At 36.4% G+C, this 13,938-nt stretch overlaps 1 protein-coding gene across 2 annotated transcripts in view; it reads right to left on the reverse strand.

Moving 5' to 3' along the window:
• Nucleotides 1-1,632: 1,632 nt before the first annotated feature.
• CLGN (calmegin) overlaps nt 1,633-13,938 on the reverse strand; it is a 61,967-nt gene continuing 49,661 nt past the window's right edge. For both annotated transcript variants that reach the window (XM_047718493.1, XM_047718492.1), the window contains exons 11-15: nt 12,804-13,019; nt 11,624-11,749; nt 4,958-5,126; nt 3,825-3,925; nt 1,633-1,867 (exon numbers count right to left, since the gene is read on the reverse strand). In XM_047718493.1, the coding sequence (XP_047574449.1) occupies nt 1,787-1,867; nt 3,825-3,925; nt 4,958-5,126; nt 11,624-11,749; nt 12,804-13,019 (693 nt within the window). In that variant the 3' untranslated portion in view covers nt 1,633-1,786. The remainder of the gene's footprint in view (nt 1,868-3,824; nt 3,926-4,957; nt 5,127-11,623; nt 11,750-12,803; nt 13,020-13,938) is intronic.

Here is a 13,938-nt window from a genome sequence, read left to right on the forward strand (position 1 = left end):
AAAGCTTTCATAAATCTTTAGGAAAAAATGTTCACATACAAGACACTTGTCACGCAAGAAGGTTTCCATAAAATCAAGGATTTCTCTCCTGAAGTAGCTTGCTTTCAGAAACATTCTCCTCTAGAATCACTCAGTATGTCTAGTTCATTGGGATGTCCCAATTATAAAGCAAGAAGGGGAGTCCTTGCAAGATGTGTCAAGTTCGGTTAGCATTAAATAAACACGAAATATGGTTAACGATTAAGATTTTCTTCCACCACCAGTTTATGAAAGTTAGTACACAGCAATGAGAATAAAGCACTTATTTTCAATTCACTCTCTGAGATAAGGAGCGAATAGTATTACTGGCTGTTTGGCTTAACTTTAGTAAAAAGAGAAGCGAAAATCTCGTTTTCCCCATTCGTGCGCTCTAACGATACCACTGGGGAGCAGGCCATGTGAGAAACTGAGTCAGATGGAGTTTGCCCGGGTTGGGGTATATATGTACATGAAGAAATCCAAAAATATTACCCAACTAGTATAAAGTTCCCTCGATAGTTAGTATTAAGGTCGTTCCGTGGTCTCAAAGATTTGGATCCCCTTCCAAAGGAGGCCCTTTCATTAAATTAAATTCATTAATTTAATTTAATTTCATTAAATTAAATTAAATTAAAAAAATTTCATTAAATTAAATTCATTACCCAAACATAAAAAGTTCTTAAAATATTTTAAAAGGAATGACACAGCTCCGCTCTAATGTAGTTCTGTGATTTCTGGTCACTACTATAAAAAAAGGAGCAGTATCTACTTTCCACCTTAGAGGCAGCTTTAAAACTAGAGACTTAAAATGGGTTTGAATTTGACAGGAAAAAAAGCAAGATAAAAATACAAAGCATGATGACTGATATCTACTTGCGATTAGAATCTCTTAATGACCAGAAAAAAAGAAAATAAATTAAAGCTCCTCCTTCAATAATTTACCCATTAAAGAAGGTGTAACTTAAAGAAAAAAAAAAATGTTTAAATTTTATTTCCAAGAGCAATGTATGCATAAGCAATCTCCTGAGTTGGGTAAGCCATTCTAGCATAAAATAATTATAAAGGCTTAGAAAGCATCTGTAACCATTATATTTTGATGAACCTATTATCTTTGTATTCAAATGTAAAATATGCTGCACTATTAGCCAGTGATTCTCGGAATGACACTTAAGACATCTCTGTTTTGTTGACTTGTCAACAAAGCACCTCTTTAAAGGAATCTATAATTTAAGTGAACAACAGACCCTGACTCTAATTTGACAACAACTAGGCAAATGGGGGCCGCGTACAACACTTTCAATTGTGGATAGAATCAAACAACCATACAGAAACTTTATTGTGTTTAGCTCTGTACAACAGAACACGGACTCATTCTTATTAGAGAACTACCTGTTATATTGTCCTATAGCTGTTTAAGAGGAAATTCCAGTGACTGATTTTCCAATTTTGCTCTGTACAAACCAAAACTTTCTCCAACTTTTAAAACTCGGTAACTTCTAATGATATTAATCTCTTAAATCCGATAAGTAACGTGCCACTCTTTTTTATTCTAAATTCAAAGACCAGGTAACTTCAAAGTTTTTTTTTTGTTTTTTGTTTTTTGTTTTTTGTTATTTTTTTCCTGAAAAGAAAGACTAAAATAAATGTCCGGAAGAATAACATTGCTAGATATTAGAAACATGTGCAGAATGACTCAAGTTCAGCTCTGGCACACTGATGTTGGAATGCCAAATATCTCGCTCAGGAATTAAAAATACTTGGATATAGTTTATTCCTTTCGTACTCTTCTCTTGCGTACTGACTTCACTGGCCCGTCTCCAGATCCCGTGCTCTCATCCGCTTCTTTCATCTAGAAGAAAGAATGATGCAAATGCTTATTTTCACACAATGGGTAAACAGTCCATAACATATTTCTTAGTCTCTAAAATACATGTTCTAAAAAGTGCTATCTTATATGTGTTCTTTAATTCATGAAGCTGGTCAAGAATGTGTACGTAAGTTAATGTGTTTTAATTTGTTCACCCTTTGTTATGATTACATTTTTAGAAAAATTCAGCTGATTCAGACACACCTCTGACAAGGAATACTGCTAACAACTCAATTATTTTATCATTTGGAATTTAATCTCAATGTCATAGCTAATTAGAGGCTATATGATCTTTTCATTGTGTGGAATATTATGCACTAACTTCATCGCAGTAGTTTTACAAGTAATGAATTGCTGAGCTAGATTTACAGAGACATTTTCAGAACTTCTGACACAGTAGTTTAAGAAAATTAGGAGAAAGGGAAGGGAAACATCAAATTTATCGTCTTTTTTTTTCCTTATCCAATAACCACTCATATGTAAATTAAACTTGTCACAAAATAAAATAATGAAGGCATTATATGGTATTATACAAAAGTTATAATTATTTTCAAGGTCACACTATACACAAGTTGGCTTATGTTAGCCCCCTGATATATAAGAAGACTAAAAGACAAAGAATTAAAATATTTTTAAAGGTACACAAAATGTTTTATGAAGCAAAATATAACTAGACATGAATCTGACTGAATGATTACAAGTACTATTATTAAGAGAGAGACAGGTGAAATGATGACTGTTTAAAACTGTCCTGGAAGAAATTATCTTTCACCTGGCTTCCTGTAATATGTATATTCATACTAATGTGCCCCCAAAACCCCTTTAAGAACTCACAGGCAGTTAAGACCAGTAACTAAGCATATGTATTGAAAACAAACAATAACAATAAAACACATTTATGTGAGAGATTTCTTCAAAGAGACAAAACAGCAAGTTTACATCATCATATGCAGAGGCCAGGCAAAACAGTGATATTCCCCTGCCCAGCACTGAGTACTGAGGGCGCTAAGGACCGGGACTGCCTTGAGGTCATGCAGCTCCTAAGGGCCAGCAGGTAGAGAAAACAGGCCTTTGGTACATGTTGGGTAAAAAGAGAAAGCTCTGGTTCTGAATCATATCCTGGATGGTTTCTGATTCCAGAATAACTGACTAAAAAGAGGCACTGTAGAAAGTTCTGTTATATATCAGGAGGCAGAAAGGGGTAGACATATCAAGTTAATGGGAAAACCAGTTTATTAAAGATTTGAGAAAAAACACCCTATCAGGCAGATACTACTCAACTACCCAATGAATGAAATATTACAAAATGTGACAATTATTCAGACCATGAGAATGTTTTTATAATGGGTCTAAAGAAAATTGTCTTGTAATAAAGAGAATTACCTTTTAAATATTCAAATGGTCTGTTTATTATGATTTTCAACAGACTAACGATAAAGACATAATTTTTTACAGATGCAGCTCTATTTTGTAAACCCCAGGCTTACTATATACTTTTTCTCATCAGGCATTAAGAGGATATAAATTATAGCATTTTCGTACCTTCTTTATGAATACATTTCAAAAACAATATGGAGGCTCTTATGAAAGCTTAGAGAAATATGGCCAAATTTTGTATAGTAGGACCTTGAAAAGATTCTCTGTAAACCAGACAGTTTCATTAAGATAATTTTTATGGGGCGCCTGGGTGGCTCAGTGGGTTAAGCCGCTGCCTTCGGCTCAGGTCATGATCTCGGGGTCCTGGGATTGAGTCCCACATCGGGTTCTCTGCTCAGCGGAGATCCTGCTTCCCTCTCTCTCTCTCTGCCTGCCTCGCCATCTACTTGTGATCTCTCTCTGTCAAATAAATAAATAAAATCTTAAAAAAAAAAAAAGATAATTTTTATGGATAACAATCATACATAAAATCTAGTTTATTTTCTGTTAAAGACTTGTTTACCTCATCCTCTGATCCAGACTTATTTGATTTATTACCCTCTTCTTGTCCTTCTATGATTTCAATTTCTTCTTCGCTCTTTTCTCCAGGTTCACCTTCCTCTTCTAGAATATAGATTTTTATTATAGGCAAAGACTTGAATTAGAATTTTGCTACTGAGAAGTATTAAATTCAAGGGGATTTATTTAAATTCTAATATTTAAAGGCAATTTCTATCATGAGAAAATTCTAAAAAATTAATTGCAAATATTATTTTACAACATTTTATAAATAAATCATATTTGAGGGAAGAGACAGGTTTAAGAAGTTCTTAAGCACTCAGTTTACATGTAATATAAAAGGCAAATATATATATGTATACATATGAACACATACATATGTAAATATACGTGTGTATTTTTTGGAGAGTATGATTTTTAAGTCAACTGTTTCATCAACTATTAAGTTAAAAACAGTGCTCAAGACATAAATTGTAAGGGGCTTGGTCTGGAGCCTGTCTTGAGACACCTGGCAAATAGTGACAGTTTTATTGCTACCTAGATTAGTGTAAGCAGATCTCAATGGAGACCCACCAAAAAGTCTTAGTTCTTCAGTTTGAGCATTTTTAGGAGTATAGCATAGGGTGCGGAGGGGGCATATGATTCAGCAGTCCTTTTGGGCCATTAAATTATTCATTCTACATGTTAAACTACCTGAGGAACAACAGCCACTAAAAGACTTGGTGTTAATTTTGTGGCCACCATTACCTGCCTTAAACCTATTTCTCTCCTACAGAGGCTGTTCTCTCTGTGCCTCCCATCTCAGCTACATTCTTGGAGGCAAGAAAAGCCCCTTCAAACAGTTACAGCACATGGGATGCATACTTGCTCTTAAATCTCTCTCTTCGTAGAAAACAAGAACTGTAAGCAGGATGGCTGCTCAGGGTACAGCACCCAGGCAGGGGCCATTACTCCTCTCTGCCACAGTCGCAGGCTCACAGTGATTCAGATGGTAGATATTTGACAATAAGTATAATAGCTAGTGTTTACCAGATAATCTTCCCTTTTTACGAATTTGGCTCAGGGTCCCCATTGTAACTCACTATCACTATCCTACCTTTGGCTACCTACCTACCTACCTACCTATCATAATCCTACCTTTCTCAGGAGTTTCAAGAGTTTCACCATCACTTTGCTTTTTTTCTTCTTCCAAGTCTACTGGTTTCTCCAAGGCAGCTTTCTTTTCCTTCACTTCTTGCTCTAGTGCTCCCTTTGTTTGTGGTTTACATATGTCAGTTTTTTTATACTCTGAATCTTCGTATTTTTTCTGTGGTAGTTTAATAAAAGCTATTTTTAGTAAAAACAAAGTTCTATTTTTTAAAAAAATATTTTTTTGGCAATAACTGATATCAAACACATTGAATCAGCAGTAAGAACTCATAGGAAATTTAGCTTATCACTTTTAAGAATCACTCACTCAAACCTGTCCAGAGACCTGGCAGGCCAGATAAGACTGACATGATATATTCAGGGTGCTAAATGAGAAAAATATGCAGCTAAGAATACTTTATCCAGCTAGGATGTCTTTCAAAATAGAAGAAGAGATAAAAAGCTTCCAGGACAAACAAAAAGTAAAAGAATTTGTGATACCAAACCAGCCCTACAAGAAATACTTAAAGGGACCTTTTGAGTGGAGAGTGAGCCCAAAAGTAACATAAACCAGAAAGAAACAGAGACAATATACAGAAACAGTGACTTCACAGGTAATGCAATGGCACTAAATTCATATCTTTCAATAGTTATTCTGAATGTAAATGGGCTCAATGCCCCCATCAAAAGACAGAGGGTATCAGATTGGATTAAAAAAGCAAGATCCATCCATATGCTATCTGCAAGAGACTATTTTAGACTCAAAGACCCCTCCAGATTGAAAGTGAAGGGGTGGAAAACCAATTTTCATGCCAATGGACATCAAAAGAAGCTGGGGTGGCAATCCTTATAACAGACAAATTAGATTTTATTTTTTTAAAGATTTTATTTATTTGACAGAGAAAGAGAGAGAGAAAGAGAGAGAGAAAGCCCAAGCAGGAGAAGCAGCAGAGGGAGAGGGAGAAGCAGGCTCCCCACTAAGCAGGGAGCCCACTGTGGGGCTCATTCCCAGGACCCTGAGATCATGACCTGAGCGGAAGGCAAACACTTAACCAACTGAGCCACCCAGGCATCCCAACAAATTAGATTTTGAACTGAAGATTGTAATAAGAGATAAAGAAGGACACTATATCATAATCTTACACTGTACACAAAAATAAACTCAAAATGGATAAAAGACCTCAATGTAAGACAAGAATCCATCAGAATCCTAGAGGAGAACATAGGCAGTAATCTCTTCGATATCAGCCACAGCAACTTCTTTCAAGATATGTCTCCAAAGGCAATGGAAACAAAAGTGAAAATAAACTTTTGGGACTTCATCAAAATCAAAAGCTTCTGCACAGCAAAGGAAACAGTCAACAAAACAAAGAGGCAACCCACGGAATGGGAGAAGATATTTGCAAATGACAGTACAGACAAAAGGTTGATATCCAGGATCTATAAAGAACTCCTCAAACTCAACACACACAAAACAGATAATCATATCAATAAATGGGCAGAAGATATGAACAGACACTTCTCCAATGAAGACATACAAATGGCTAACAGACACATGACAAAATGTTCATCATCACTAGCCATCAGGGAGATTCAAATTAAAACCACATTGAGATACCACCTTACACCAGTTAGAATGGCCAAAATCAGCAAGACAGGAAACAACATGTGTTGGAGGGGATGTGGAGAAAGGGGAACCCTCTTACATTATTGGTGGGAATGCAAGTTGGTGCAGCCACTTTGGAAAACAGTGTGGAGATTCCTCAAGAAATTAAAAATAGAGCTTCCCTATGACCCTGCACTTGCACTGCTGGGTATTTACCCCAAAGATACAAATGTAGTGAAAAGAAGGGCCATCTGAACCCCAATGTTTATAGCAGCAATGGCCACGGTCGCCAAACTGTGGAAAGAACCAAGATGCCCTTCAACGGACGAATGGATAAGGAGGATGTGGTCCATATACACTATGGAGTATTATGCCTCCATCAGAAAGGATGAATACTCAACTTTTGTGGCAACATGGATGGGACTGGAAGAGATTATGCTGAGTGAAATCAGTCAAGCAGAGAGAGTCAATTATCATATGGTTTCACTTATTTGTGGAGCATAACAAATAGCATGGAGGACATGGGGAGTTAGAGAGGAGAAGGGAGTTGGGGGAAATTGGAAGGGGAGGTGAACCATGAGAGACTATGGACTCTGAAAAACAATCTGAGGGTTTTGAAGGGGCGGGGGGTGGGAGGTTGGGGGAACCAGGTGGTGGGTATTAGAGAGGGCACGAATTGCATGGAGCACTGGGTGTGGTGCAAAAACAAGGAATACTGTTATGCTGAAAAAAAATAAGTTAAAAAAAAAAATAAAGGGTATAGCCAACAAGAAGATCTAACAATTGTATATGTTTATGCACCTAACATGGGAGTAGCCAATTATATAAGCCAATTAATAACAAAATCAAAGAAACACATCAATAATAATACAATAACTGGAGCGGAATTTAACATCCCCCCTCACTGCAGTGGACAGATCATCTAAGCAGAAAATCAACAAGGAAACAAGGACTTTGAATTACACACTGTACCAGATGGACTTCACAGATATATTCAGAGCATTCCATCCTAAAGCAATACACATTCTTCTTGACAGCACATGGAACATTCTCCAGACTAGATCACATACTGGGTCACAAATCAGGTCTCAACCAGTACCAAAAGACTGAGATTATTCCCTGCATATTATCAGACCACAATGCTTTGAGAACTCAATCACAAGAGGAAATTTGGAAATAACTCAAATACATGGAGGCTAAAGAGCATCCTACTAAAGAATAAATGGGCCAACCAGGAAATTAAAAAAGGGTTTTAAAAAATTCATGGAAACAAATGAAAATGAAAACACAAATGTTTAAAACCTTTGGGATGCAGCAAAGGTGGCCGTAAGAGGGAAGTATAAAGCACTACAAGCCTTTCTCAAAAAACAAGAGAGGTCTCAAATACACAACCTTACCTTACACCTAAAGGAGCTGGAGGAAGAATAGCAAATAAAGCCAAAACCCAGAAGGAGAAGAAAATTAATAAAGATCAGAGAAGAAATCAATGGATTAGAAACCAAAAGAACTGTAGAAAGGATCAATGAAACTAGGAGCTGGTTCTTTGAAAGAATTAGTAAGATCGGGGCACCTGGGTGATTCAGTCTATTAAGCATCTGCCTTCAACTCTGGTCATGATCCCAGGGTCATGAGATTGAGCCTCAGGTTGGGCTTCCTGCTCAGCAGGGAGTCTGCTTCTCCCTCTGTCCCTCCACCCCACTCATGCTTTCTCTCTCACTCATTCTCTCTGTCTCAAATAAATTAAAGAAATAAATAAGATTTTTAAAATTAAACAAAAGATTGATAAGCCCCTGGCCAGACTTGCCAAAAAGAGAAAGGCCCCCAATAAATAAAATTATGAATGAAAGAGGAGAGATCACAAACAACACCAAAGAAATACAAACAATTTTAAGAACATATTATGAGCGGGGCGCCTGGGTGGCTCAGTGGGTTAAGCCGCTGCCTTCAGCTCAGGTCATGATCCCGGGGTCCTGGGATCGAGCCCCGCATCGGGAATCTCTGCTCAGCAGGGAGCCTGCTTCCCTTCCTCTCTCTGCCTGCCTCTCTGCCTACTTGTGATCTCTGTCTGTCAAATAAATAAATAAAATCTTAAAAAAAAAAGAACATATTATGAGCAATTATATGCCAAAAAATAAGCAATCTGGAAGAAATTGATACATTCCCAGAGATGTATAAAGTACCAAAAAGGAAACAGGAAGAAACAGAAAACTTGAACAGGCCAATAACCGGCAAGAAATTAAAGCAGTCATCAAAAATCTCCCACCAAACAAGAGCTCAGAGCCAGATGGCTTTCATGGGGAATTCTACCAAACATTTAAGGAATTAATACCTATTCCTTCGAAGCCATTTCAAAAAATAAAAATAGAAGGAAAACTTCCAAACTCATTTTCTAAGGCCAGCATTACCTCGATCCCCAAAACAGACAAAGACCCCACCAAAAAGAAGAGCTACAGACAAATATCCCTGATGAACATGGATGCAAAAATTCTCACCAAAATACTAACCAATAGGATCTAACAGTACATTAAAAGGATTATTCGCCACGACCAAGTGGGATTTATTCATGGGCTGCCAAGGGTGGTTCAACGTCCACAAATCAATAAATGTGATACATTGCATTAATGGAAGAAAGGACAAGAACGATATGAACCTCTCAATAGATGCGTGAAAAGCATTTGACAAAGTACAGCATCCTTTCTTGATTAAAACTCTTTATAGTGTAGCGATAGAGGGAACACACCTCAATATCATAAAAGCCATATATGAAAAGCCCACAGTGAATATCATTCTCAGTGGGGGAAAAACTGAGAGCTTTTTCCCTAAGGTCAGAACATGGAAGGGATGTCCACTATCACCACTGCTATTCAACACAGTACTAGAAGTCCTAGCCTCCAGCAGTCAAACAACAAAAAGAGATAAAAGGCATCTGAATGAACAAAGAACTCAAACTCTCACCCTTCACAGATAACGTAATACTCTATGTGGAAAATCCAAAAGACCCTACCCCCAAATCACTAGAACTCATATAGGAATTCAGCAAAGTGGCAGGATATAAAATCAATGCATAGAAATCAGTTACATTTCTACACAATAACAATGAGACAGAAGAAAGAGAAATTAAGGAGTAGATTCAATTTACAACTGCACCCAAAACCACAAGATACCTAGGAATAAACCTAACCAAAGATACAACAGATCTGTACTCAGAAAACTATAGAACACCCATGAAAGAAACTGAGGAAGACACAAAGAAATGGAAAAATGTTCCATGCTTATGGATTGGAAGAACAAACATTCTGAAAATGTCTATGCTACCTAGAGCAATCTATACATTTAATGCAATTCCTGTCAAAATACCATCAACTTTTCACAGAGCTGGGACAAAGAATCCTAAAATTTGTATGGAACCACAAAAGACCCAGAATAGCCAAAGGAATGTTAAGAAAGAAAACCAAAGTTGGTGGCATCACGATTCCAGACTTCAAGCTCTATTACAAAGCTGTAATCAAGATAGTATGGTACTGGCACAATTACAGACACATAGATCAGTAGAACGGAATAGAGAACCCAGAAATGGACCCTCAACTCTACAGTCAATGAATATTGGACAAAACAAGAAAGAATATCCAATGGAATACAAGACAGTCTCTTCAACAAATGGTGTTGGGAAACTTGGACAGCCACATGCAGAAGAATGAAATTGGGCCATTTCCTTACACCCATACAAAAATAGACTCAAAATGGATGAGACCTAAATGTGAGGCAGGAATCCATTAAAATCCTAGAGGAGAACACAAGTTCTGTGACCTCAGCCACAGCAACTTCTTGCTAGACACGTCTCCAGAGGCAAGAGAAACAAAGACAAAAATGAACTATTGGGGGACTTCATCAAGATAAAATCTTTGTCACAGAAAAGGAAACAGTCGACAAAACCAAAAGACAACTGACAGAATGGGAGGAGATATTTCCAAATGACATATCATATAAAGGGCTAGTATCCAAAATCTATAAAGAATTTGTCAAACTCAACACCCAAAGAACAAATCATCCAATCAAGAAATGGGCAGAAGACATGAACAGACATTTCACCCAAGACATCCAAATGACCAATAGACAAGAAAAAGCGCCCAACATCACTCAGTATCTGGGAAATACAAATCCAAACCACAATGAGATACCACCTCACACCAGTCAGAATAGCTAAAATTAACAAGTCAGGAAGTGACAGATGTTGGTGAGGATGGGGAGAAAGGGGAACCTTTTACACTGTTGGTGGGAATGCAAGCTGGTGCAGCCACTGTGGAAAACAGTATGGAGGTTCCTCAAAAAGTTGAAAATAGAGCTACCCTGTGAGCCAGCAATTGCACTACTGGGCATTTACCCTATAGATACAAATATAGTGATCTGAAGGGGCACCTGTGCCCCATCATTTACAGCCCCAATGTCCAAAACAGCCAAACTATGGAAAGAGCCCATATATCCACCAACAGGTAAATGGATAAAGAAGATGTGATATATATATATATATATATATACATATATATATATACACACACACATACATATACATACATACACACACACAAAATGGAATACTATTCAGACATTGAAAAAAATGAAATCTTGCCATTTTCAGTGACATGGATGGAACTAGAGGGTATTATGCTAAGCAAAATAAGTCAATCAGAGAAAGACAATTATCATATGTAGAATTGAAAAAACAAGGCAGAGGATCATAGGGAAAGAGAGGAAAAAAATGAAACAAGACAAAACCAGAGAGGGAGACAAACTGTAAGAGATTCTTAATCATCAGAAACAAACTGAGGGTTGCTGGAGGGGTGGGAGGCAGAGGGATGGGGTAACTGCTGATGGACATTAAGAAGGGCACACGATGTAAAGGGCACTGGGTGTTCTATAAGACTGAGGAGTCACTGACCTCTACCTCGGAAACTAATAATACATTATATGTTCATTAACTGATTTTAAATAAAAAAAAAGAATCATTGCTCAATAGAACACCTAAACACTGGGAGATTTATTTTAAGTTGAAGGAAATTCAATTTCTTTACCTTGACTTTTCTTGGCCAACAAAATGAAGCAATTAATACTATTGGAAGCCCTGCTGTCACAAAATAAACGAACCAAAGCCATGGGCGCTCTTCAGCAGCTGCCATTAACTGTTTAAATATACCAGGCTATAGAGGAAATAAGCATGAAAATGAAATTCAGATTTTATAAACATTAATTAGGAAATACCACCTACAAATCACCAACTTATTTTACATAGGTGTTGTATATTAAGGAGTGATGAACTTGTAGGCTAAAATATTCTATTTTCTCATCTTATACACTGCAGTTTAAACTCTACTAGCATCTATAAGTAGTCATAGAAAATATATCTATCAGTAAGAATTATGAAAACTTTATTTTTTTGGTAAGCTTAAGGATAGAATTACTCTTTATGGATATATTATCTCCTTGATTTATAAGTATACAATGCTCAATAATTCATTCTGGTTCTGTACTTTTAAAGAACTTATTAATAAGATCAACCTGGAAATTATGGTTTTCATTTTTTTATTAAGAAATTTTACACACAACCTTCAGTGAGGAAACTGTTTCTCTCATTAAAATAGAATCTAAAATCATTAAGTGTCTAAATTTAAAAAGTCTCAAAATGAAAACCCCTTTACCTACTCTTTTGGTGGCTTTTGCTAATGTCCAAAGAAATCAAATATAAGGTATTTTTCTTTACAGAAATTGATTTTAAAAATACACTCTCCAAGATGCATTGTGTCAAAATATTTAGCTTAATATTTCTAAACAGTGTTAACATTTGAGTAAAAAAATACTGGAACACAATTTAATAATAATAAGTTTTAAAATCCTCTGTACTCCCCTAAACAAAAAATTTTTTAAATGAATAAAGAATAATATTTATATCACTGTAACCACGTAGGCCGTGAATTGACAAGGTGATCAGGATATTAAGTAGTCTCCTTATAAATAGCAAGTAGGTAATTAAATCCCATTATGCTATCATAATTTAATGAAGACATACAAATATATATAGTCCATGATACAGTTCATGATGAAGTCGTGTCATAATATAGCAAGGCTAAATATTTTACCAGCAAATTTATTTAAGTACATTTAGTAATTATTGCATATATTTTACCTTTTAAGGGCCATTTGTATAACCTATAACCAGGATGAAGTCCTATGACTACTCTATGGTAAATACTGTACCTCGTTAGCATTTGCTACCATTATCTTCACTCCCCAACCATCTGCAGCCCAGCGATCTGCTATTTCCTTTTCCGAACAGATAATAAAATTATCAAAGTAGATATCAGAGGTCATAGACCAAAGCTCTAAACCAAGAGCGCGGAAATTAGTCAGAAGAAATGGATGATCATCTTCAAAATAATCTGGATTAGGAATTTTTCGAGGACTCCAGATTCCCTGGAAAAAAATAATAAAGAAAAAATAATTTAAAGACATTTTCAAATAAAATAATTTCATTATAAATGCTATTGAAGAAGTCACTGTTGTCAATGGGGCTCCTGGGTGGCTCAGTTAAGTGTCCAACTCTTGATTTTGGCTAGGATCATGATTTCAGAGTCGTGAGATGAGCCCCATGATGGGCTCCATGCTGCGCATGGAGCCTCCTTGGCACTCTCTCTCTCTTTCCCTCTGGCCCTTCTGTCTCGCCCTCACTCTTTCAATAAACAAACAAATAAATAAAATAGAAGTCATTGCTGTTGAATGAAATCAGCAGTACTAATTGGAGAAAAAAGAAAACGTTAACAGATACTAACTCATTAGCAAGTCGTTGGAAATAAGAACTTGGTTCTTCTCATTCTATACACAATGTTCTCTATGAATAAACTGCAAAAACAGGCAAAGGGAAAATCCAACACACACACAAACTTGAGTAATTAAATTTCACAAGTAAGCGATACTATTTTAGACAAGTTTTTTTTATACTCAGTAAAGTTATTCAAAGCAAGAAGTCATCAAAATTACACAAATCAGAGAGATCACTGTATGGTAAATATGAAGCCACTTGTTTTGTTTTTAAAAAAATTTTTATAAAGTACTTTTTTAAAAGATTTTATTTATTTATTTGAGAGAGAGAGAGAGAGAACACACACAAGTACCAGGGAGGGGCAAAGGGAGAAGGAGAAACAGACCCTTCACTGAACAGGGAGCCTGATGCAGGGCTCAATCTCAGGACCCTGAGATCATGACCTGAACTACAGGCAGATGGGAAGCCACTCCTTTTAATATATACTCATGAGGGGCATCAATTATCAGTCATGGTTGAATCTCAGAAAAAAATTCAACGTAAAAGTTCCTGATTGACTGATTAAACTCAACC

The sequence above is a fragment of the Lutra lutra genome, chromosome 2, assembly GCF_902655055.1.
Source record: "Lutra lutra chromosome 2, mLutLut1.2, whole genome shotgun sequence".
Classification (NCBI taxonomy): domain Eukaryota; kingdom Metazoa; phylum Chordata; class Mammalia; order Carnivora; family Mustelidae; genus Lutra; species Lutra lutra.